At 42.6% G+C, this 22,208-nt stretch overlaps 1 protein-coding gene across 3 annotated transcripts in view; it reads right to left on the bottom strand.

Moving 5' to 3' along the window:
* Window positions 1–13: 13 nt before the first annotated feature.
* The window catches only part of bcl9l (bcl9 like), a 61,137-nt gene continuing 38,942 nt past the window's right edge, over window positions 14–22,208 (bottom strand). For 2 of the 3 annotated variants that reach the window (XM_038289934.1, XM_038289932.1), the window contains 8 exons: window positions 19,255–19,328; window positions 18,815–19,183; window positions 10,274–10,393; window positions 9,865–10,015; window positions 9,676–9,760; window positions 6,817–9,151; window positions 6,480–6,734; window positions 14–1,486 (listed from right to left, as the gene is read on the bottom strand). In XM_038289934.1, coding sequence (XP_038145862.1) covers window positions 357–1,486; window positions 6,480–6,734; window positions 6,817–9,151; window positions 9,676–9,760; window positions 9,865–10,015; window positions 10,274–10,393; window positions 18,815–19,106 — 4,368 coding nt within the window. In that variant the 5' untranslated portion in view covers window positions 19,107–19,183; window positions 19,255–19,328 and the 3' untranslated portion in view covers window positions 14–356. The remainder of the gene's footprint in view (window positions 1,487–6,479; window positions 6,735–6,816; window positions 9,152–9,675; window positions 9,761–9,864; window positions 10,016–10,273; window positions 10,394–18,814; window positions 19,184–19,254; window positions 19,329–22,208) is intronic. The other variant, XM_038289935.1, reaches the window with a different exon arrangement.

The following is a 22,208-nucleotide window of genomic DNA, read 5'->3' as shown; positions in this document are numbered from 1 at the left end:
TTTATTTCTACAAGTTTTTTTAATTGGAGAAAAAAAATAAATCAATGATATTAAAACAAATAGAAATTTGAGGCACTCCTCTGACCGTCACCAAGCAAATACACAGATTTTGTTGAAATTTACACAATTTACAGTATTCTTTAGAAAATGGCTTCAAATTTATGGAACAGTGTTACAGTGCTTTTAAATTTGCCTTTTTTTTCTGTTTTTTTTTTTTTTTTTTTGGTTTTGTTTTTTTGTTTTTTTTAAATCAGCTTCAACCCAAAACCATAGAGATCATCACTCAAAAATATACAGGAATAGGAGTAAACAGAAAATTGGACATTTTGAGAAATTTATGTAAAGTTGAAGCTGGGTCAGAAAGGCATGTTGGCCATACCGCCAGAGCCGTAGCCGATCGGACTGTCCAGAGACATTCCCCGCTGTCTGAGAGACTGCTGGCCCATCATGCCAGCCTGAGCCTGTGGAGGCCCTACCATATGTCCCTGGTGTCCAAACGGTTCACCAGGGATCGACATGCTTCTTTGCTTAGCCTGCATCATCATAATGTTCTGCTGCGTCATTAAATTGTGCGAGTGCTGCTGTGGCGGCGCCATCATGCCCGGGTATGGGCCAGACGGATGGTGGTGAAGGTTATTGGCCATCATGGCTTGCTGTTGCTGCTGTGGCATCATCCCTGTCCTACCCATCATATGTCCAGGAGGACACACGGGGGCAATGCTACCAGACATCATAGCCCTTGAGCCGCCCTGAGGACCGCCTAGAATCTGTCGGATTCCTCCATGCGATGGGTGAGGGGAAAGCCGTTGTTCGGCCATGCTCTGCAGGCTGGCTAAATGTGGGTTGCATGAGGGTCCGCTGCTGTGTGGGGGGCCGGAGGAGGACAGCTGTTTGAGGAGCTGCTGTGGAGTATGCTGTTGGGAAGGGGGGCCGTGATGAGCGTTCTGATGCGGCTCGCTCTTAGGGAAGTACTGCAGAGTGCTGCTGGGCTTGTCAGACGGAATGATGCGGGACAGATCAAACTCTGGGATTCCAGTGTGAGTGGGTCGTATCACCTCGCTTAAATCCGGACCGTCGCCCAAGGGGAGAGAAAGGAAGGAGTCAGAGGGGTGAGGCGTGCGTTGGTGATGATGGCCTTTGTTAAGCATCTGTAATTGCTGATGTGGCAGAATATCTTCGTTGGACTGGGGGAAGTTCTGTGGCATTCCTCCAACTGGAGAATGCATGGGCCCGTGTGATGGAGGCTGCATGCGAGGGAAGCCTGCCGAGAGCGGTGAGCCACTGCTAGGGCCCATCACATCAGGTGCTCTTCTTCCCATAATAACAGAACTCATGGCTGGCATGCCCAGGTCCGGCCCTGAGGCATCATGGGACAAGTGCTGCTGAGTTTGGCCGACCAGTCCCATCGGGCTCTGAGGCTCATTCTGGGGCCCGATTGAGCCTTGACAGTTAAGTATTTGTGAAATCTGAGCATTTCCCATGTTTCCTAGAGACGAAAGAGAAAAAAATGAACAATAATGAATCCTAAAAGCTAATCTGATTTGCATCATACATATAGTTTGCGTGCATTAGACCAATCTGAAATTAGCAGATATTTATAAACTTGAAACTTTGATTCCAAATTTTAATTGAAAAACCAGTAAAAATCTTAAAAACCACGTTATTCATTTACAGTGAGGAAAATAAGTGTTTGAACACCCTGCTATTTTGCAACCACTTAGAAATCATGGAGGGGCCTGAATTTGCCCAGAAACCTGACTGATCGAGAGAAGATCTGTGTGGAGGAGTGGGCCAAAATCCCTCCTGCAGCGTGTGCAAGCCTGGTGAAAACTACCGTACAGGAAAAGTTTGACCTCTGTACTTGCAAAAAAAGGCTACTGTACCAAATGTTAATATTGATTCTCTCAGGTATTCAAATACTTATTTGCAGCTGAATCATACAAATAAACAGTTGACAAAAAATCACATATTGTGATTTCTCAATTTTTTCTTTTTTAGATTATGTCTCTCCAGTGGAAATGCACCTACAATGAGAATTTCAGACCCCTCCATATCTAAGTGGGAGAACTTGCAAAATAGCAGTGTTCAAATACTTCACTCACTGTTTACACCCTTTATGCTGATGCCCCCAAATAAACCCCAGTGTAAACACTTATAAATATAGTAAGTCTCCTTATTACATAGAACCAACCATAGCTTCATTTCATAGCATCTCTTTAGTTTGACACTTTATTAACTTGTACTTATGACCTGAAATGAAAATAATGAATAATATCAAATCTAATGAAAAACTATTTCCCAAGCTTTAAAGATTTAAAGATGGGTGACTTAGGCTGCATTCCCAAATAGAGTCTTATTTTTTTTTTCCGTTTCCAGTTGCCATTTATACTACTAATCAAATACTTCCCCCATTAGAACAGATCAGAACATCAAAGTACCTGATCACCTGAGAATGACGATGTTGCACATGAGCAGAGTTTATAGAGGTAATAATGGGGTTGAGTGTGACTTAGTTTAAAGAAACTGCCCCAATTAAGCATAAAAGTATTTCTGTTCAGCTAAATGCGTCCCAGTTTCCTGCCTGTAGAGTCTCATATTCTCCTTGGCTACAGTTACGTTGGACAACGATGATAAGCAGTATTATGCCCACATCGACAGCATTAAAACATACAATCTTGTTAAAAGCTCAAAACTAGAACCTGAATCTGACGTAAGGGTAGAAACAGATTAAATAAAGAATTGATATGAAAACAATAGGAAAGCTGCTACTGTTGATGTAAATAGTATCAATTTTGAATGCGGAAATCAGGAAATATCCTGTTTAACCAACTCTCTGACTTGTAATCAAGACTTCTAGCAGCGGTGGAGTTGAAATTGAAGACTTGGTAGTTGGGCATTTGACTTCCCAGGACAGATGGAAGGCACCATAATCATTTAAGTGAGGAGCGACGGGAGCTGACAGTATAGCACAAAAAAAACGGCAGATAATTATTAACAGCCTATAGCAGAGCAGTCAGTGGCTGCTGCAGAGAAGTCTGTGTGGATGCATATCGGGAGCAGGACAAATACAGCATTACGGTTCAGAAGGCAAAAATGCCTGGAAAACAAGACACATATCTGATTTAGTGATACATATGAAAGAGGCTAAAACCTGAGTTTTGTTTAGATGAAAATATACAAATTAGGCTGTTCAGACCTGATCAGAAAACAGGCTATGAGTCGGATTTGGTTCGCATTTCCCTGCACTGAACGTAGGCTAAGAGAAGTGTTCACCTAGTTGTGTGAAAAATGGAAAGGTTACAGAGCCTTTTCCACTGCAACAGGCTTTTTAAAAGCATTACTGAAGTGCGCTCTTAAATCCTTTTTTCCATTTTTCACGGTTTTATGCTGACAGCTCTGCAGGAGCAGAGAGGCTTGGATGCAGCCTCCCTGCTCCCGCTCGTCTCCTCCCTCCATGGACTTCACCATCTACAGTTCCTCTACATAATATAAAAATTTGCTCAGAATTTAGTCTTGAAATCAATTCTCTGTACCTGTAGACTGATTTGACGTTTGTCATTTATAAGATTTAAACTAAAAACATTTATGCTTTTAGTGTATACATCTAGTATGAGTTTACCTATTTATTATAATAAAAGCAAAAAAGCGTGTTAATTGGTGTTGACACGATGAGACAATAATTAACCAACAATTCTGGCCAGAGGTAGGTTAATAGAAAATTATATTTTAATTATCTAAACTTTTGTGCTTATGGATTCATTACAACTTGATAAAAGAAGGATTTAATCAACCATATAACTCTAGAGCCTTTCTAATACTATTTATATGTTAAAACAAAAAGGAGGTTTACCTTTTAGCACGAAAAAAATGTAACCTCAATCCATAGCCACTATAAAAATGGTTTAAAAAAAGGATAATAATGTTTAAGAACGGCCCGGTCATAAGCCACGCCCTAATCCACTTGATATCCTTTGGCAAGACTTCAAAATGCAATTCAAATTCAAGCTGATGTTATCCAGCCAATCAATGTAAAGAAAACTGTATGATATCAAATATCGAATATTTTCCTAGAGATCTATATAGAGTTTGAGGTATTAGTATCTAAACAAGCCTAGTTAGAACATGAAATCAGTTTGACTTCTCTTGCATAACCTGCTTTATTAATACAGCTTGGCATGAAAGCAACCACCCTGTGCCATAGCTGAGGTTGCTATATTAGCTATAGCTTTTCTGCATAATTGGCTTGTTAGGTTTATTCTTTACACATCATGTGCATTGTTTTTCTGTTAGCCAGATTAGACAGAGTAGAAGGCCTTCCTTCACATTGTGGATGTCACTGTGTGTATGGAGATCATCTAATCAGGACAGCCTTCGTGTCTTTAGAAATACACAGGATATGGGCACATCTTGGAGCTTGTCTGATAAAGGGGAGCCATCTGTAATTCTTGAGCATAGAGGCAAGATGCATACGGGTCAGGGCATTGATGGCGTGTCAGTGTCTGATACGGGCAGCTAAGCATCCACCTGATGCAACATAGACTCATGAGGTATAAGAAGGAGGAGATGACCTTGTTCGGGGCTCAATCTTTGCTGGGCGCTCGCTGACGTTTTTTTTTTGAGCCCACAGCTGTGCAAGCTCCAAGCATTTTCTCTGTCCTGTAACGACCTGATCTGGAATAAACTCTTAGGGCCGGATCTATCAAAGGTTTGCGTGTATTAAAACGTGAGCTATTTCACTGCGCACGCTAAAAAATGTACAAACTGATCTATCAACAGCGTGCTAAAAGGATTTGGTCTTTAAAACGTGCTAAATAGCGCCTCTTATCCATCTAGTACTTTTTCTGCAATGAATATGCAATATGGGGCGTTTACACGCAAAAGTGCGTCTTGTGGGAGGAGAACATGTAAATATGTTAATTTAGCACTCGCAAAGTGATTTATCAAACCTGAAAGCAATTTTGCTAACGGTATCTGACTCTATATTTAACACGTTTCAAAAGAAGGTGCAAATGGTCTGTATGCGTAATTGCGCACACATGGCAGCGGTTATTGTCGCAAGAAGGAGACATGGAAATGAAGCAAGGAGACGCAGAGAACGCATTTTTTCACTCCGTGTGAATATTTTTGGAATGAACGAGGAAAAACGATCATCAAACCATTTTGTTTATCCAGCATTGCCATTTTGGAGCTGCAATTCCAGTGATTTGCTCCTCACAGAGCCTCAGCTGTACTTGTTCCTCAATGCTGGTCAGAGGCATCTCATCTACTGTGCCCCCTCCTATTTTGTTCGCAGATGTTTTGTTATATGCCTGTTTTTCTTTGGTTTGCCTTCTAATATCCTGGTATCTTCTTTTTACTTCATCCACTGTTCGCAAGGTTTCACCAACAGCGTTTACTTTATTACAGATTTGTTCACATATAGCGTTCCTCTGTGTGACAGTCACACTTTTTTGCTGTAGCTCACTTAAATGTTTGTTGGCTTCATCCACCAACACCTCCATTTCCATGGGGTCGAATTTCCTTTTGCGCCTTCTGCTGTCCAAACTCGCCATGCCGCAAACCACAAAACGCGCAAAACCATCATTTAAATAGGGCGTCTCCAACAGTTTTGCACCTGCCACCAGTTACGCAATCGCTCTTGTTAAATCACCCGCAAACCATGGTTCAGCCCCTCGCGCAAAATTCCAGTTTGCGAGCGCAAATTACTGCACGCAAAATTGGATCTTGATAAATCCGGCCCTTACTTTTTTTCTCCTGTTTTTATAGTCCTTTCTTATATGGTTTTACCCAGTTTGAGTTAAGAGTAGTAAATAACTTGCTCCCAGGAAAAGAACTGGTAGGGAAGTCTCAAGGCGCAGCTGCTTTCAGGGGGACGTAACTTCCATATTAACAGGCTCCATAGATTTTTTATATGGTTTGGGTCAGGCCAGCACAGTGATACCAGGGTCATTAAAGCAGGCTTACATACTTCTACTACAGTAGGTAACAATTCCTGTTGGAAAACATCTTCACAAAGTCCATTAGTACAAAGTAGCCTTAGGTGCTCTAAAGTTGCCATATAAACACCTTTACCGACTTAAGGCTTGACAAAGCACCATGAACAAACTTCTGCAGATTAAATGTCTCCCTAAATAATCTTTTACTGGGAAAGGTTTGCATTGGACTCTCAAGCTAATTGGATTTCTCCAGAGTACTGAGTTAAACGTTAAATATCCTTTCACCAGAGGAAAAAACTCAGGACCACTGAGCGACGGTTGAGTCCCTTCACCTTAATCCAGGTTAAGAGATTTCTTGACATTGTCTCCTAGTCCTGAAGAGTCTGAACACAAGCACCAGTTACAGCCCATGTCGTAGTTACATCGGTGTGTAGCTACAACTGCTGCGCTTGTTCTACAATCCTGTCAAGCCTGTGTTTCTCCATGCTGCTTGTGCATTCAACACTTTAAATATATATTACACTAAATATGGTGTTGTTATACCTCCAATAGTGACACCAGATAGAAGAGGTCGATCTGGCATCATCTCGTCATCAGAAGTGGCGATAGTTTTGATTGCATCGTGGTACAGCGGGGTAGAACTGGGAACGGCATACTTGGACATCTGAGACATGATGAGAGACAAAGGATTCTGAGACGGTGGTGCTCCTGGGGAGGAAGTAAAGGGTATAGTGGCATTTACAGAGGTTGGTTGGCTAAGGGGGGTTGAACTGGAACTTCTTGGTGGGTGAGGCTGGCCTGCAAAGGATTAAAATCAAAGTTATTACTATAATATTAATAAATCATGCTGATGAGATCTCCGTCCTGCATTTAAGAGTACCTGTTTCCGTGGAGCTACTTCCTCCATTACCGACAGGCTTCCCACTGTTTGGACCACCCGGACTTGGAAGAGCTGCTTTAGGTGATGACCAACCTGGAGAACTCACAGCCATGGCAGGGGACTTGAGCTGTCCTGGAGATGCGGATGGAGAGTGCAACCCAAGGTTGGAAGACCCCATTATTTGAGGAGACTTCAAGGAAGAAGAGCAAGGAGTTCCTGCTCCAGACGCTGGAGGAAAAGTTGGGTGGTGCCCAGTGGAGGGCAGGGGGGACGTCAGTCCCGGAGCAGATGGAGAAGGCAAAAGAGGAGATGGCTCTTGATTGATGGATGGGGACTTCAGTTGGTGAGGAGGAGGCACTGATGGAGAAGTAAGGGGGTTAACGATGACCGACATTTCTGGGGCATTTCTTGAAGCGAGGTCAGCTCCCCTAAGGCCTTCGGGCTGAGGCATATGGCTAAGGCGAGACATAGCTCCAAGTTGATTGGGTCCAGGTTGCTCGGGTCCGAACATCTCGGGGCCAGGTTGCTGAAGAAAAGGCCCATCCATCTGTCCTTCAGAGAATGGACCTTGAGCAGGAAACTGGAAGGGGCCATCAGGCCCTGGCATCATTCCCTTATTCCCACCTCTTCCACTTTGTGGAGCATTGATTTCACCAGGCCCAAACATGTCACCCAACGGCCCTCCTCCTCCTTGGCCTCCTCTGAGCCTCTGTGACATCATCATTTGCTGCTGTTGCTGGAGATTCATCTGTTGGTTCATGCTCATTGGGATATTGCTCCCTAAAGGAGGATCAACTAGGTCCCTCATTGGATGACATGATCCAGGAGAGCCCATAATTTCCCTTGAGCCAGGAAAGTCCATGGGATCCACGCGACCAGCGGGGGGACCTCGCCCCATTACTAAATTGGGAAAGTCTGGGCTGCCAAAACCGTCCATCATTCTTGTACCCATATTCGCCTGTTGCTGCTGTTTAGCTAATCTGTCAAGTTCAAACCTGGAAACTGCCTGCATCTGTCGTTTTTCCATTATTCTAAACATCTCCTCACGAGTTAACAGCTCAGAATCCTCTTGAAACTGTTGGGAAGCTCCACCAGGGTAACAGCCATGAAAGGGTCCACCACCACTGATGTTGTTTGGCATGTCCTCCAACCATATCATCCCAGGACGTACGGGCCTCTGAGGTCCTAGACCCTCAGTTGATCCAGGGAAGCCCCCTCCACCAGGCTGCCCTCTTTGGATCTGCCCAAGAAACCGGGGGCCACGTGGGCCTTCTGGGTGAAGTTCAAACACTTTTCCATTCCCACCAATTCCCCTCCTCATCATATTACCAGGACCCCATTGCTGGTCTCCCAGCTTACTGTGGTAAGGAGGTGGGGGGCCTCTCATCATCATTGGGCCTCCATGCATGCCCACCTCAGGAATCATTCTAAAGTGCTGGGGGGGGCCAGGGTGCTCGATTTCCTGCTGCCGTCTCTTTTCTTGATAGTATTCTTCTTTAAGCTTTCTCCAAGCCATTTGTTCCCGTGTGAGGCCATCCGGTCCGATTAAGGGGCCCATGGTGTCTCCAGGTGAGTGCATCTGGTGTTGTGGGTGTGGTGGGAGGCTATGGTGGGAGTCTATATGAGGACTGTCCAGAACAGGTCCACCAAGAGACTGTGTTTGGGAGATCATGGACTGGAGGGGTTCTTCATACTTTTTCATCGCTCCCAGAGCAGCTGAGGGCAACATGCTACCACCACCACAGCTCCCAGTGGTGTTCGTACCAATCTCAGTGTCCTCAGTACCACTCCTCTCACTACTATTGTTTAAGATGGATGGGTTATTAGATCCGCTGCTTAAGCCTGCTGGACCTCCAGTGCGCAGAAACAGTCTCTCTATGTCCCTCAGAGTCTGTAAAGAGCGCTCTCTGTGTTCGAGCTGTTCTTTGGATAGACAATCTATGCTCCCACCACCACTCCTCTGGACTGCATCACTCTGTAGATGAGCAGACAGGATGCTGGAACTTCCAGATGGGGAAACAGCAGCGCTTGGAAGAGTCATAGTTCCCGCAGCATCTCCACTACCAGGATCTGAGCCTGCAGGCATGGATTTGAGTCCTCCATCTGTTCTTTGGGGGCCGCTGCTGTTACCCGGAGCCAAGGTAGGTCTGGTCTGACTTGATTCGCTGTCAGAGTGTCCAGCCGATGACGGCGTTCCCGCTGGAGGCAATGGGCCCCCGACTCCAGCAGAGGCTGGTCGGGGAGTTCCACTTTGGGATTTAGGCGTTCCAGTTAGTGGAGAGCAGCTGGAGTTAACCTTCTCAGGGAGATTAGAAAGCTTTCCTTGTGGGTAGCCCTGTAGAAGACAAAAATGATGAAACCAATCAAACAGGAAAACGACAACCCCATTAATATTAAACTGTTATCCTTATAGAACAGAAATAGAACAACAGATCCTGTTTAAAAAAATGAAGTGACATGCTATACTTGCAACCAAGTATGGCAGTGGTCCTGGAAGATCACTACTCTAGTGATCTGCTGGACTTTTCTCCCTGTTTAAAGGATGTTATTTTTTTCACTGTCAATGAATTGATGCAATTGCATTGGTTTTGGTTTCATCACCCCCCCCCCCCCCCCCCCCCCCCCCCCCCCAAACACCCAAAAAAAAAAAAAAAAAAAAATCTGTTTTCTTCCTTTTGGTCAAACACAGTTAAAAGAAATAGAAACAGGAACAAAGAATTTTTTGTGATAAAAATAGCTAAACCAATGCTAAACCATTCATCCATCCCAAACAGTCTGCACCTGCAGTCTTTACTTTGCAGGCGATATTTACCATTTCATGTTCTAACAAAGACACAAGTTTAAAAACAGGAGTCTCACCTGCTCCAACTTGGAGTTTGGAACGTTTTGCTGGTGAAACAGGAGGATGGATTCACTCTGTCCTTTTATCACTGCTTCAGCAGCGCTGTCAAAGGAATCAGCAAACATCCAAATGAACTGATAAATGTCTTAATGACCCTATTTATATATAAAATAAAATAAAAAAAAACACATGAACATCCCTCTTACCTGTTGGCGAGGCTGGTTGTGAAAACATAGACCACCTGCTGTGAAGGCTGCAGCAACTCTGCTTTGAGCCCTTGACCCGATCCCATAACCGCAGCCCCTGAATCAGACATGCGTACCGGAGGAAGGCGATCAGAGTGTCCCTGGAGAGGACCTAAGAAATTACTGGAAATTAGTTTGAATCTCAGCTGAAGAAGCATTAACTGATCCTGTTTGTTACAACTTTTTAACACTAGATGGAGCTATAACCAAACCAGAGGTTAAAGGGTAATCTGACATTGATTCTATATGTAGAGAACAGTAAAATGATCCATAATGGGAGTTTTGGAATGAAGAATTAGTATCATTCAGTACTATTGTTAGAATTACAGATGTGTTTAAGGGAATTTTACATTAAAGGAGACAGACTTACGTTGGGAGCTAGTGTGCAGCTTGTCTTCTTCATCCGTGTCTGGTCCAGAACACCATTCATCTCCACTGTAGGGCTGCTTCTTGGTCAGAACACAGCGACGTTTGCTGCGCATAACACCCTCTGAAAATAACACAGAGACATTGTTTTTAATTTTGTTTGTAATTTCAAGCATACACAGTTTACAGCTGGAGTACTATAAATAAAAAACATACTTTTATTTTATTATTAAGTTTCACTAGAGGTCAAATACTGTAATAAAATCAAATGAAATATCCAAAACCATTCAAAGTACGACACAACTTCTTTCCAAACATGTCTCCCACACAAAAAAGTTTCTAAAATGCAAAACTTTCAATAATGATGTGGATTCTTGAGGATCGTCTTGAACTTTGGACAACTAAAGGATTGTTTCTTCATCAAACCAGACAATATTTCAATCATCTATAAAAGGGAATGTGGGTGAGCCTCAAGAATGTAAACACAGATAGGAAGAACTAGAGAAACCTTCCTGAGAACACTTCTTGACTAGAAGAATTTGGTTTAAGTGGAGAAAAAAAACGGTTCCTGCCAGAACTAAAACAGGCAGGCAGTCAACCGCCAGATTTCAGGGGGTATTTGTAAATGATGTCTATTAGATTAAGAACCTGCTTTTATAAGACCATCTCTTTTTTGGGTTCTCTACAATCACAAAACCTTTGCTGCTGATCCACTGAAGGCCTCATTAAATCAGTAGTTTCCTGCTTGTGGATTATGCTTATACTCTGTACGGTCACTACAACAGCAGAAACACAGCTCTGCGAGGTAATCTTTGCACAGAAATAGGGTTGAAGCATCTCGTTTTATTAACAGCAAAAACACCTGGTTCTGTAACTGTTCGGCTTCCAGTTCCAATCCCCGCTCCATATGCTCAGTCACTACTCCCTACTAGCCTGCTGCCGGTGGTCGCAGGGCAGCAGTCGCTACAGTTTGCTTATCACCATCAGGGGTGTGGGGGGGGGAAAAAATCGATTTGGAGATATATTGTGATTTTCGGCTGTCCGCTAGAATATTGATTTTTTAATACCTAGCATAAACATTTTTACTTAAAACAATGAGAGAAAATGGGCTACCCCCCCAAAACACCAGACGTCATTTAGGCTACATTCAGACCGCAGTCTGAATTGACCCAAATCCGATTTTTTGGCCTTTATGCGACCTGTATCTGATCTTTTCATGTCAGTCTGAACAACACAGATCCAATTTTTTCCAATGCGACCCAGGCCACAGCTATGTGGTCCTGAATCCGATATGAATCTGATCTCTTTAAATGCGACCTGTTTCTGAACGGCCAGGTCACATTCATTCAACTTGAACGTCATTAATGCCCGACTAAGGTCACTATTCTGGGTCAATCATGGCTGACGATGATGCGGAGATTAGTATTTATGTTTAACAATCTTGGAAAGATTGAGTTTTTATGGTTGGGAAAGATCTCTAGACGCGCTCCGGCACTACCATCCATATTTACTTCCGTAAACACAGAGGACGCTGCTGTGCAGGCGGGACACTTGCGCTGTATGACTGCAGTTCACACAGGAGATCACATACAAGTCACATATATTTGAAAATGTGAACGGCAACGCAAAAAAAAAAAAAAAATAAAAAATCATATTTCACAAAAAAAAAAAATCGGAATTGAGCATTAAGGCCTGCAGTGTGAACGTAGCCTAAGAAATTGGTTTTTAGGCCAAATCTGGTCGGTCCGTCAGAGTTTTGATTTAGTCCAGAAATAGTTGTTGGAAATCAGGTTGTGTATAGTTTGTCTGATTTTGTCCCACTTTAGTCCAAAAAAAGACGTTATAAAACCCAGTTTTCAATCTCTTTTCAACAATCTGATAATTACGGCTTTTCATCCGTCACTTTTCAACCAAATGTAAAAGTTGCTTGGACAACAATCATTTCATCTTTACAACCAATTTTTGCTCGGTGGTTACCTCTGCACCATCACTCTGGCAGATTGGGCTGTGGAGCCCTTTTGTTGTGCGGGACTAGCACTATATCTGTAGTTGAGGCAATCATTGTGAAAGACACGGACTGACTAAAACCAAAAACCCCATGGATACCAAAATAAAGAAGTGACCAATAACTTCTGACGAGCATTTACAGACTTGCTTTTTTATCCATACATTTATTTTTGATAGCTGGCAAAATACCGCAATATATATATAGATATTGTATTATCGTGATAATATCGTATCATGGCCCAAGTATCGTGACACGTATCATAACACAAAACCCATGCCAAAACTCCCCCCTAATCATAGTCAGGGTGTGATTGGGTGAGGGATTGATTGTCAAACCTTTCCACAAGCTTTAAGTGCAGTCTTTGTCTCACCGGTAGCTATTTTATATCTAAAGATCTACCATGAGCATCAAGCCTGGACACAACTTACAAGAACAGATGTAAAAATACTACAAGTCTTTAAAAGTATCTAAATTGTCGGATTTTTGACCAAATATCTGAGTGTTTTTGCAGGTATTGTTCCTCCTCTCTAGAGCAGAACTAAAGACACAAACAAGATATTTTCCTCATTCTTGACAGCAGAGATAAAGAGGAGGCTTAAAAGAGCTGAACCAAGCTCAGCTGGGGTGGGTTGAAGACAGCAGAGAATCAACTTGTTCCAGACATCAAACTGGGAGGAGACCACGTGATGGAAGTATAATGTGTCATTTCTAAAGCAGGGGATTCCCCCCCGCTTTGTTTAGGCTGCCTGATTGAGCTGCGGCTTGGCAGGAAAATACAAGAGATCTGAAAACATTGAAATGTATGTATATTAGATGTACACATCCTGTAAAGAATGGCAGAACCGACTTTAAGTTTCAAAGCAACTGGAGTTTCTCAAAGGTTTTTATCATGTTTTTCTGAAAGGCTTTCTCTGTCCTTTGACTTCAGTAACTAGAAAATTACAACTTGTTGGAAAACAGAAAACTGAAAAAAAAAAAAAGTTTTAAAGCCAGGAGAGTAGAATCTGGCTTTTAACGGCCTACTGTTTTTATTGTATTCAGCCAATCAGATTGCAGCATATTAAAAATACCCTCTGTTAAGTTAATTCAATGATCATTGGAAGAAATAAGGGATGAACCAGTTTTGTCCAATATCAATACAAGACATGAGCATTACCATTATGTCCGATAATATTTTCTGATATCATAGCTTACTGGGTTCGGAAGAACCAAACCAGTGACATGATGCAGAGGCGCTGGTGGCTCCTTCAACTCGAACCTTGGTTTTACTGGGAATGCCCAAATCATTTTAAAACCTACTGATCGATCAGGGCAGTCGTCCAGTTTTTATCATCCGAGGCTAATTAACCAAATCAAGCCTGGTCTTCCTCACGGTGCCTTTCAAAGGTCATTTCATCCTTTTATCATTCCCAGATTGGACTTTTGTTTTACCGTTGTAGTTGGCAAATGTGGCTAATGTGAGCACATTAGCCACATTTTTTTCTTTTCACCAGTTGCTTAGTACTTTTAGAATTTTTAAAAAATTGTATTCTTGCTTTTAATAGTATAATGGTCTGAATCCTCCTCTCTTAATGCCTACATCCTGGTGGAGCTCTGCGATCAGGTCAAATGTCACTGGTGGCTCCTAAGACTCCATTCATGGCTAAGCGAGCCTCTAAACTTTCTGTACGGCCATCCAGCACTAAATGAGTCTAAATCTCTTGTAAAGAGTCATCTTTTTAAATTTGGTTTAAGCAAAGAGGCCAGTTATTGTTTGTTTTATTGCATTTATTGAAGGGTTTTGTTTTGCTGCTTTTAATGGATTTTATCTCATATTATAAGTCTGCTTTTTTTCTGCACTTTGGTTTTAAATCGCTCTATAAATAATGTTTAACAAGTGATTTATTTGCTCACTTCATGGACTTTCAGAGTTGTATGAGTTCCTAAGTTAAGTAGGAATCGGGATGAATGTTTATGTTACGGACTATTTGGAGGAGAAGAATATCATACTTGCATAAATTAATGGGAGAAGTGGTCTAGTGGTTAGGAGATAGAGCTTGGAATCCTGTGGTTCTTAGTTCGAGCCCCACTCCCACAGACTGCCACTCTGGGTCTCTGAGCAAAGACCCTTAACTACTGGAAAATCGCCCCAAAAATCGCAGCGTATGCCCGGCTTAACAACGGTGGCAGCCCGCTGCTCCCCAAGTGATGGGTTAAATGCAGAGATACATTTCTCCAATTTGAGATCATTTAAGGTCAATTATTATTATTATTACTCCCCCATAAATAAGCTTCCTAGTACTCTTTTTAAGACAAGCACTAATTTAAACATCATAATGGTTGGTAGGACTGAAAAAAATAACTTATTAATTATAAAATAATACATTAGTGATTGAAAGCTTAACTAGAGTAATGTATACAGACTAAAACATTTGCTAAAAGAATACATTTCTATAGGTATAACTGAGAAAGTCCTCAAGAATGTTTTAAAAGGAATAAACATTTTCCTTAATGGAATGGATCTAAAAAGAAATGAGAGGATATGAAAGACTTGCTTTTAATACTGTAAATAAAAGCAAATCAAATCAATCAATCAATAATATTTCCAAAGGATTTCTCCTCCTCCTTGATTTTTTTTTTTCTCACTGTACAACTTCAAAGTTCATTGGGATTTCTAAAAACGCGGCAAACATTTCTATAAAGATTAATCGATTTATAATAATAATCAGATAGCCAAAGATTCCTTAAAGAAGATTTTTACTAAATTAAACCCGGTGAAACTCAAACTTTTCCCCTTGTGGATAAAGAATATTGACAGACAACATTTTTTTATCATAAATGCGAAATGTTTTCACATTTTTTTTTTTTACAATCTTGATATAATTACTGCTCTAAGTGGGTTGCTCTGTAATAAAAAAGGCATATTTTAGAGTCTCTATGCTCCAGTTTATGATTATTGATTTAATAAAACAGCTAAATTAGTTGGTCATGATTAATCCGATTAATTGTTTCAGACCTAGACTCAACACTTTAGGGAAGCATTTATCTGCAGTTAAAGCAGAGAAATCTCTAGTATTTATCTACCAGCTTCCTTTGCCTAACAGCTTATACTCAGAAAGAATGAAGAGATTCTGATATCAATTTATTCTTTGACATCCGTTCTACTCTATGGGTATTTCCTGTTTGGTACCGTACCGGCTTGTTTTGTTTTTAATGACCGCCTTTGTGGAAAATGACCCGTGAAGTTGGACCAGCTAGTAGAGCGAGGTGCGCGAGAACGCTGGGACCCTTTATCCACCTGGATCCCCGCTCTTTTTAACCCTCATGTCCCTCTGTTTTCGTACAAACTCGCCCGCACTTCCTCACCGCCTTGGCCGTATCTAGACCCACAGCTAGATCCTGACTGGCCGTCTTACGCTGTGGCATGGAATAACGTAGCACAGACCATTCTCCAAAATTGGGCATAAATTAAACATTTCTACAACAAGCTCACTGAGACACACTGTTGCAGGAGGATAACTAGCCCTTTACTCTTAAACAAAGAGAACACAACATTAGTGATACTACCAAAAATGATCAATTCTATCATTTTTGATTTACCCAAATCTTCTCTCTCTTCCAATATTAAATGTCACCAACACTCTCTGACTTTTACCAATACAGTCACTACAATTTATTTCTTGTAGCTCGACCTCATCAACACATTGCGATCCTGAGTTGTGACTATTGTCCGTCCGTTTAGGGTTCTCACCCTGCTGGCTTCTTAGGCTACGTTCACACTGCAGGCCTTGATGATCAATTCCAATTGTTTTTGTGAAATCTGATTTTCTTTTGCGTTCCCGTTCATATTTCCAAATATTTGCGACTTGTATGTGATCTCCTGTGTTAACTGCAGTCATTCAACGCAAGTGTCCCACATGCGCAGTAGAGGACGCAATGACGTCACAGTCCAGCGTCCTCCGTGTTTACTGAAGTAAACATGGATGGTAGTGCCGGAGCGTATCTAGAGATCTTTTCCAACCATAAAAACTCAATCTTTCTAAGATGGTTAAACATAAATACTGCTCTCCACATCATCGTCCGCCATGGTTGTTATTTTTCTTGCAGCTTCTGCGTAGCAAGACGCATAATAGTGACCTTTGTCGGGAATAAATGATGTTCAGGTTGGATGAATGCGACCTGGCCGTTCAGACACAAGTCGCATTTGAAAAAATCTGATTCGTATTAAATTCAGGACCACATAGCTGTGGCTTGGGTCAGATTGGAAAAAAATCAGATCTGTGTTGCTCACATAGCCATGAAAAGATCAGATCCAGGTTGCATATGGGCAAAAAAATCGGATTTGGGTCACTTCAGTCTGCAGTGTGAACGTAGCCTTAGTCAGACTCATGTTGAATCAGTGTGCTTAAATACAGGTGAATATGTCAAGCTCCCACCAGCAGACAGAGAGAGCAACCTTTGAAGGGAGGAGCAAAGGAAAGATCCGATTCCCAAACTCTGCTCAGACAAACCAAACCAGGTGGTGGTCAGAGTGTGGCTCAGGATCGTCTCACTGGGGATGATCTGATATTATGTATATTAAGGAGTAGGGGTGAGAATTGGCATGTGTGTTGCAATAAGATACGTGTCACGATACTTGGATCACAAGATGATTTTATCACAATATTGCAATATCACTATATATAGGGATATTTTAACCAGTTATCAAAATTAAATGTATAGACAAAATAGCAGGTGCTGTATATGTTCATCAGAATCTATGTTGTTTGGGTTAGAATCAGACCACTGCTTCTACTGTGACCGCCTCAACTACAGAAATGGTGCTGCAGCACACAGCAAAAGGACTCCACAACACCATCTACAAGAGTTGGAGTGCAGAGATAGCCCATTTCCCCCTCATTGTTTTAGATAAAAAGGAGTTTTTTTTAATAAAATCGATATGAGGAATTGAAATATTGATATGATATTGGGGAGCTGAAAATCACTCTCTATCGCCAAATCTATCTTTTTCCCACACCCATATTAAGGCGAGAAGCAAACACCCCTTCTGATTTAAAAAACAGAAAAGAATGAGAAAGATATAGCGATCCACATTAGCTTAGATGTTAAAAAGAAAGAAAGAATCAAACCCCCTCATTACACAATTAACATCCCCTGTCACTTCAGGTTAACTGCCATTTTTGGTAGGTTTACAGTTGAGCTTGGTAAATAGTTGCTGTTTTTTTTTAGCATAACCATGATTTACATCCATGGCCTGAGTCTTTGTGATGCTCTCTGAGGTCTTCACAGAACAGCTGCATTTATGGACCTAATTTACCAATTATGGGGCATCTAAAGGTAAACAATTAGACTGGATTTAATCTGGGACTATGGGATTAAAGAGGGGTGTAAAGATACTTCAAGGCTGTCACACTTTATTTATTATCCAAAACAGGAATTGCATCCATTTTCTTTCCAGTTTCCTTTGTCATATAAAACGAAGATGAAAAATGTTGAAATTTGTGATGGAATTGTGACTAAACATGAAAAACTGTATAGAGAGACCAGCTTTGCTCAGTGTTACTGGGTGTGCTGTGGAGAGCTGCTACCTTTCTGAACACAAACTGGGTGGCTTTGCAACCACAGCTTGCAAATGTACAGTGAAAAAAGGAAGTTGCAATTACAAAGCAGAGCAGATGACAGCAGGAGGATTGTTTTTACTGCCAGAGAGACACTTTGACCTTTCACTACCTTTCTGTGCCGCCAGCAGACACCGACTGTTTATTTAGGAAGGTTAGGAACGTTCTGCAGGTTTAAGGTGAATCTGATGTTGGGCATGTGAGACTAGGAGCTGATATGTTCAAATGAGCCACCTCATCTTTTATGCCCTGCCGAGCTGAGACCACGCCTCTGCATCTGTGTTTTTTTTTTCTCAGGATGTGGATTTGCATACAGCACTCAAATCTGCTTTCACAGTCGTAGTTTGTGAAGGACCCGCCTCCCGTTTGGAGCCAAAGAAAGCAAGTCACCACATATTAGCATGATGTTGTTATAAAGGGCAATGATCAGTGCAGCCGTCGAGGAAACCGGCATGAACAGATGTCCTCTGTAGCGATGAAAGCATGAGTGAGTGTGCGAGTATGTGCTGCAAAAGGAAGCTCGAGGAGTTTCACTGAACACGCCCCGTGTGATCCGCAGCCAAACTCTCACACACAGACCTGAACAAACAGCAGCAAACAGATGCAAATCCGACACTTTTCCAACAACAACATGAACATTAGGAAAAACTCATTGAATATCTCGAATGTGAAACATGACAGAAAGGGTTTAAAAGCCGAGGGGGGAAATTCTGAGGCTTCAGGGAAAGGTCAGGGCATTTCAGAGAGAGAAAAAACTAAGTCATCCGTCCTCTCAGTCCTTATATTCACTTCCTGCTGTGGAGGAGGCAAATGCACGTAATCTGGTGTTTCGGGTAAAGATTAGGTTGATAGGAAGTTAAAGGAAGTGTAAATGTAGAACTGAACCAACTGAGGTGTCTATAAAGTCTGAGGTGTTGATGAGACTCGTTTTATTCTTTACCCCCTTTGGCGTCCGGCTCCAGCGCCGGATTCGGAGCGCTACTTCTGGATTCGCCAGAGTCGATGGAGACCCCCCGCTCCCGCTTGGATTTGGTTTTCCCCATCCCTCCGCTCGCCGACTGGCCTGAGGCCTTTGCGCCCGGGTTGCCGAGGGAACCCTGGTTGGACTTGGCTCCATGGATGGAGGGAAGGCCTCCCTTCGTACCTCCCTGCTGCTGCACGCCTGGCATTTGGGACCGGCTGTCGCTGCTGACCTGCTTGCCATTGTTGGCCACTTTACTGTCCATGTGCATCTGAGTGGCCGAGGTGGACGCTTGGTGAGGAGAGCTGCAGCGCCTCTTAGTGGAGCTCACATTGCTCACAGGCTACACTAAAAGGAGAACAGAAACATCAGCACACTTCAACCTGAGGGATCACACAAGTCAAAACCTTTTCACCTACCTCATGTCACCTAGACGCTCAGCTGACATAGTGCCATGTTGCTCTACAGGGCGCCTCGCTGACCACGCACACACCTGGAGGACAATAGGAGAGTAATGTCATCAGATGAGGCAGATAGCAACCTTTACAGTCGCAGCTATCCGTCTGCGTCCTCGGCCTGAAGGTCAACATCAGCTTTATGTACAAAGACAAGAGAGAGGGGAGCGATAAGATGACAAGGCCGAGGAGCACAGCAAGGTGACTTGCCCTTTAAGGGAAACTGAGCCAAAAGTGACTCCAAGCTGGGGGAGGAGAGAGTTGCAACTCAAAAGTAGCTGAGCAGCGCTGATGGTCCCACCACCTGCAGAACACTGCAAACCACAAAAACTCCAGAGAGCGTTCAACAGCAGCCTCCCTCCGTCTGAGGCTCTGCCCCCCCCCACGCCGAGCTCCAACTGAGAGCCTTATTGTGACAGATTTGAGTCGAATCAGTCAGCTGAGTTGACCTCATCAGCAGTATCTACATTTGCTTTTAATCTGTTCTGCCTGCATGGAGAGGCCAGATGATAAGGACGTCTACATTCAGCTCTCAGCCGTTTACTGAGACAACCCAGAAAAGGGGAAATGTGTCTAAAAGGAGCCGGATTTGGTCTGTGTCCTCTACCGACGCTTCTGATTTAACCGTCGCCTCATAAAGAGTTCACATGCAGAAACCAGTTCTTCTTTCTTGGAGTCTATCCCATAAAACTTCAGCTGCGTGAGAAGAAGAAGAAAAAAAAAAGAAAACATGACAGCATTCTCATTTAACATCTGCAGGTCTCAACAAAACCCTCCCACACCTGTTTCTGGCAAACAATAGAGGGTCAGAACAGTTACCTCATCTAGCTGCGATAATCCACTCATATAATCCAAATCTGCTGTAAACATTTCCAGCGTCTTCACCGGTTCACCTTGACAGTAAACATGGAGCTGTAATTAGTCATTAACTAACAGCGGCTGGATTCTGCACAGAGGCGGCCTGTCGGTCGGCTGAGGGCTTCATCACTCATTAACTCAGACGGGGACAATCAGACGACGCTCCTGTTGACAAAGTGTGACTCACTTGCTTTGTGCAACGAGAGGAGAGAAGACGACTAATCACGAGCCGAGATGCTGACCTTCGAGTGGATGCTTATGGAAAGATAGGCCGCGCTAAGATGAATGCCAGACATGCGGCGGTGGAATCAGGTTCATGGACAGTTCTGCTGCTGATAACAAGGAAATCAAGGCGGCACAAAAGAAAGGAAAAGAAAATCAAAGGATTTAGACCAACGACGGTTTGAAATATAAAGGAGTTCAGGCTGAGCATGGCCTCCATTTAAAATCTAATTATTAAAACAGATGAAAACTCTGAAACATCTGTATCTCAAAAGCTCAATGATCACATGAAATACCCGCTCTCCTCTGTCTATTAAAACTTTTACAAGATAAACATAGATCCCAGCAACAAACTGTTTTATTGCTGCATTAGTTATATATTATGCAGTTTTTGTTCTTTAAAAAACAGATATTAGGTTATCTTTGGGATTATCGTTTTATGGGGCTAATAATGTCAAACACTTGCATTTTGGTCTCATGCTAATCTGTAAGTATACCGTAATGCAGAAACCAAAAGGAAAAAAAGATGATTTAATGTCAGATTTTCAGACATGAAACACCAATCAGCAAAGTTCACTAGGGGTGGAACGGTTCACAAAATCCACGGTCGGTTCGATTCACGGTTTCTGGTCACGGTTTTCGGTTCGATTTGATACATGTTGATTGTTACACCGAAATTCCATAAAAAATTATGAAATGAATGAAAAAATCCCCCCCAAAATAATGGATTGTAATTATTTTAAATCTTTTAAATTATTTTATTTTAAAACCCTGGATCATTTCCGTATGTTTTGCTGCTTTGAATTTAATCATCTGGCGCATGCTCTCTAACCTGACAACAACCAGATGCATGCATCTGGCTGTTGTCAGGTTACTGTACATGCTCTCTACCATCTCCAAGGAACTCAGAGGGGAGCAGACGAAGCCACAGTGGGGGCTGTAGGCTTTGCTTTGAGCAGCCGGTCTGGAGCGCAGCGGGGGTTGCTGACGGAGTATGAGGGATTTCGGGGTTAGCATGACATGTTGGTCATGTTGCTGTTAGCATAAACAAAACGTGTTGCACAATGCTTGCACACTGTTGCACTTTTATCCACAACTTTCTTTCCGTCGTCATCCTAGGTCACTCTAAATGCAAAGCGGTCCCATACAGCAGACCTATAAAGTGCTGCTGGCGCGTCTTCCAACTCCAGTTCTTTCCCACTCGCCAGTCCGACACAATTCTCCACAACAACTGATTTTTTCCCCTGATACACCCGGCTAAGCTGCTTCGCTTCTTCTTCTTCTTCTTTACTACTGGCGGTTGGCTTTGGTCGCAGTACCGCCACCTTCTGCTCTGGAGTGTAATCGCTTCCTCTATGAGAAAAAGGAGCAGCGCATGAACCGAACGAAACACACGTGAACCGAACCGAGACAGTCGAACCGAACGATTCTGACGGTTTTCATAAATCGTCCCATCCCTAAAGTTCACTGGTTTTATCTGAGCGCATGAAATTCCAACCTTAAAGGAATAGTACACCCAAAACATGATTAGCCTTCATTTTCTACTCACCCCCATGCTGAACAACACTCTGGAGTACTTTTTTGATATCTCAAATGCATCTGGAGATCTGGGAGGCTTCTTGCTGTCTGCTGACATTCAAATAATGGAGGTCTATGGTGCCCGAGGCAGAAAGGTCCATAAAAGTCCACAAAAAACGTGTCAATATTCCTCCATACTGCTCGTCCAATGTATTCCAAGTGTCCTGAGTGGGTAGCGTCCATAATTTACTCGAAACGAAGTCATTTAGAATGTTTTTAGAGCATAAACAGTAGTGTATAGGATTTCCTAAAAGCGCGTT

Source organism: Cyprinodon tularosa, unplaced genomic scaffold (assembly GCF_016077235.1).
Source record: "Cyprinodon tularosa strain WSP-4 unplaced genomic scaffold, ASM1607723v1 ctg274, whole genome shotgun sequence".
NCBI classification, from domain to species: domain Eukaryota; kingdom Metazoa; phylum Chordata; class Actinopteri; order Cyprinodontiformes; family Cyprinodontidae; genus Cyprinodon; species Cyprinodon tularosa.
Note: the sequence above shows the minus strand (reverse complement) of the source record. Positions and strands in the feature narration are given on the sequence as shown.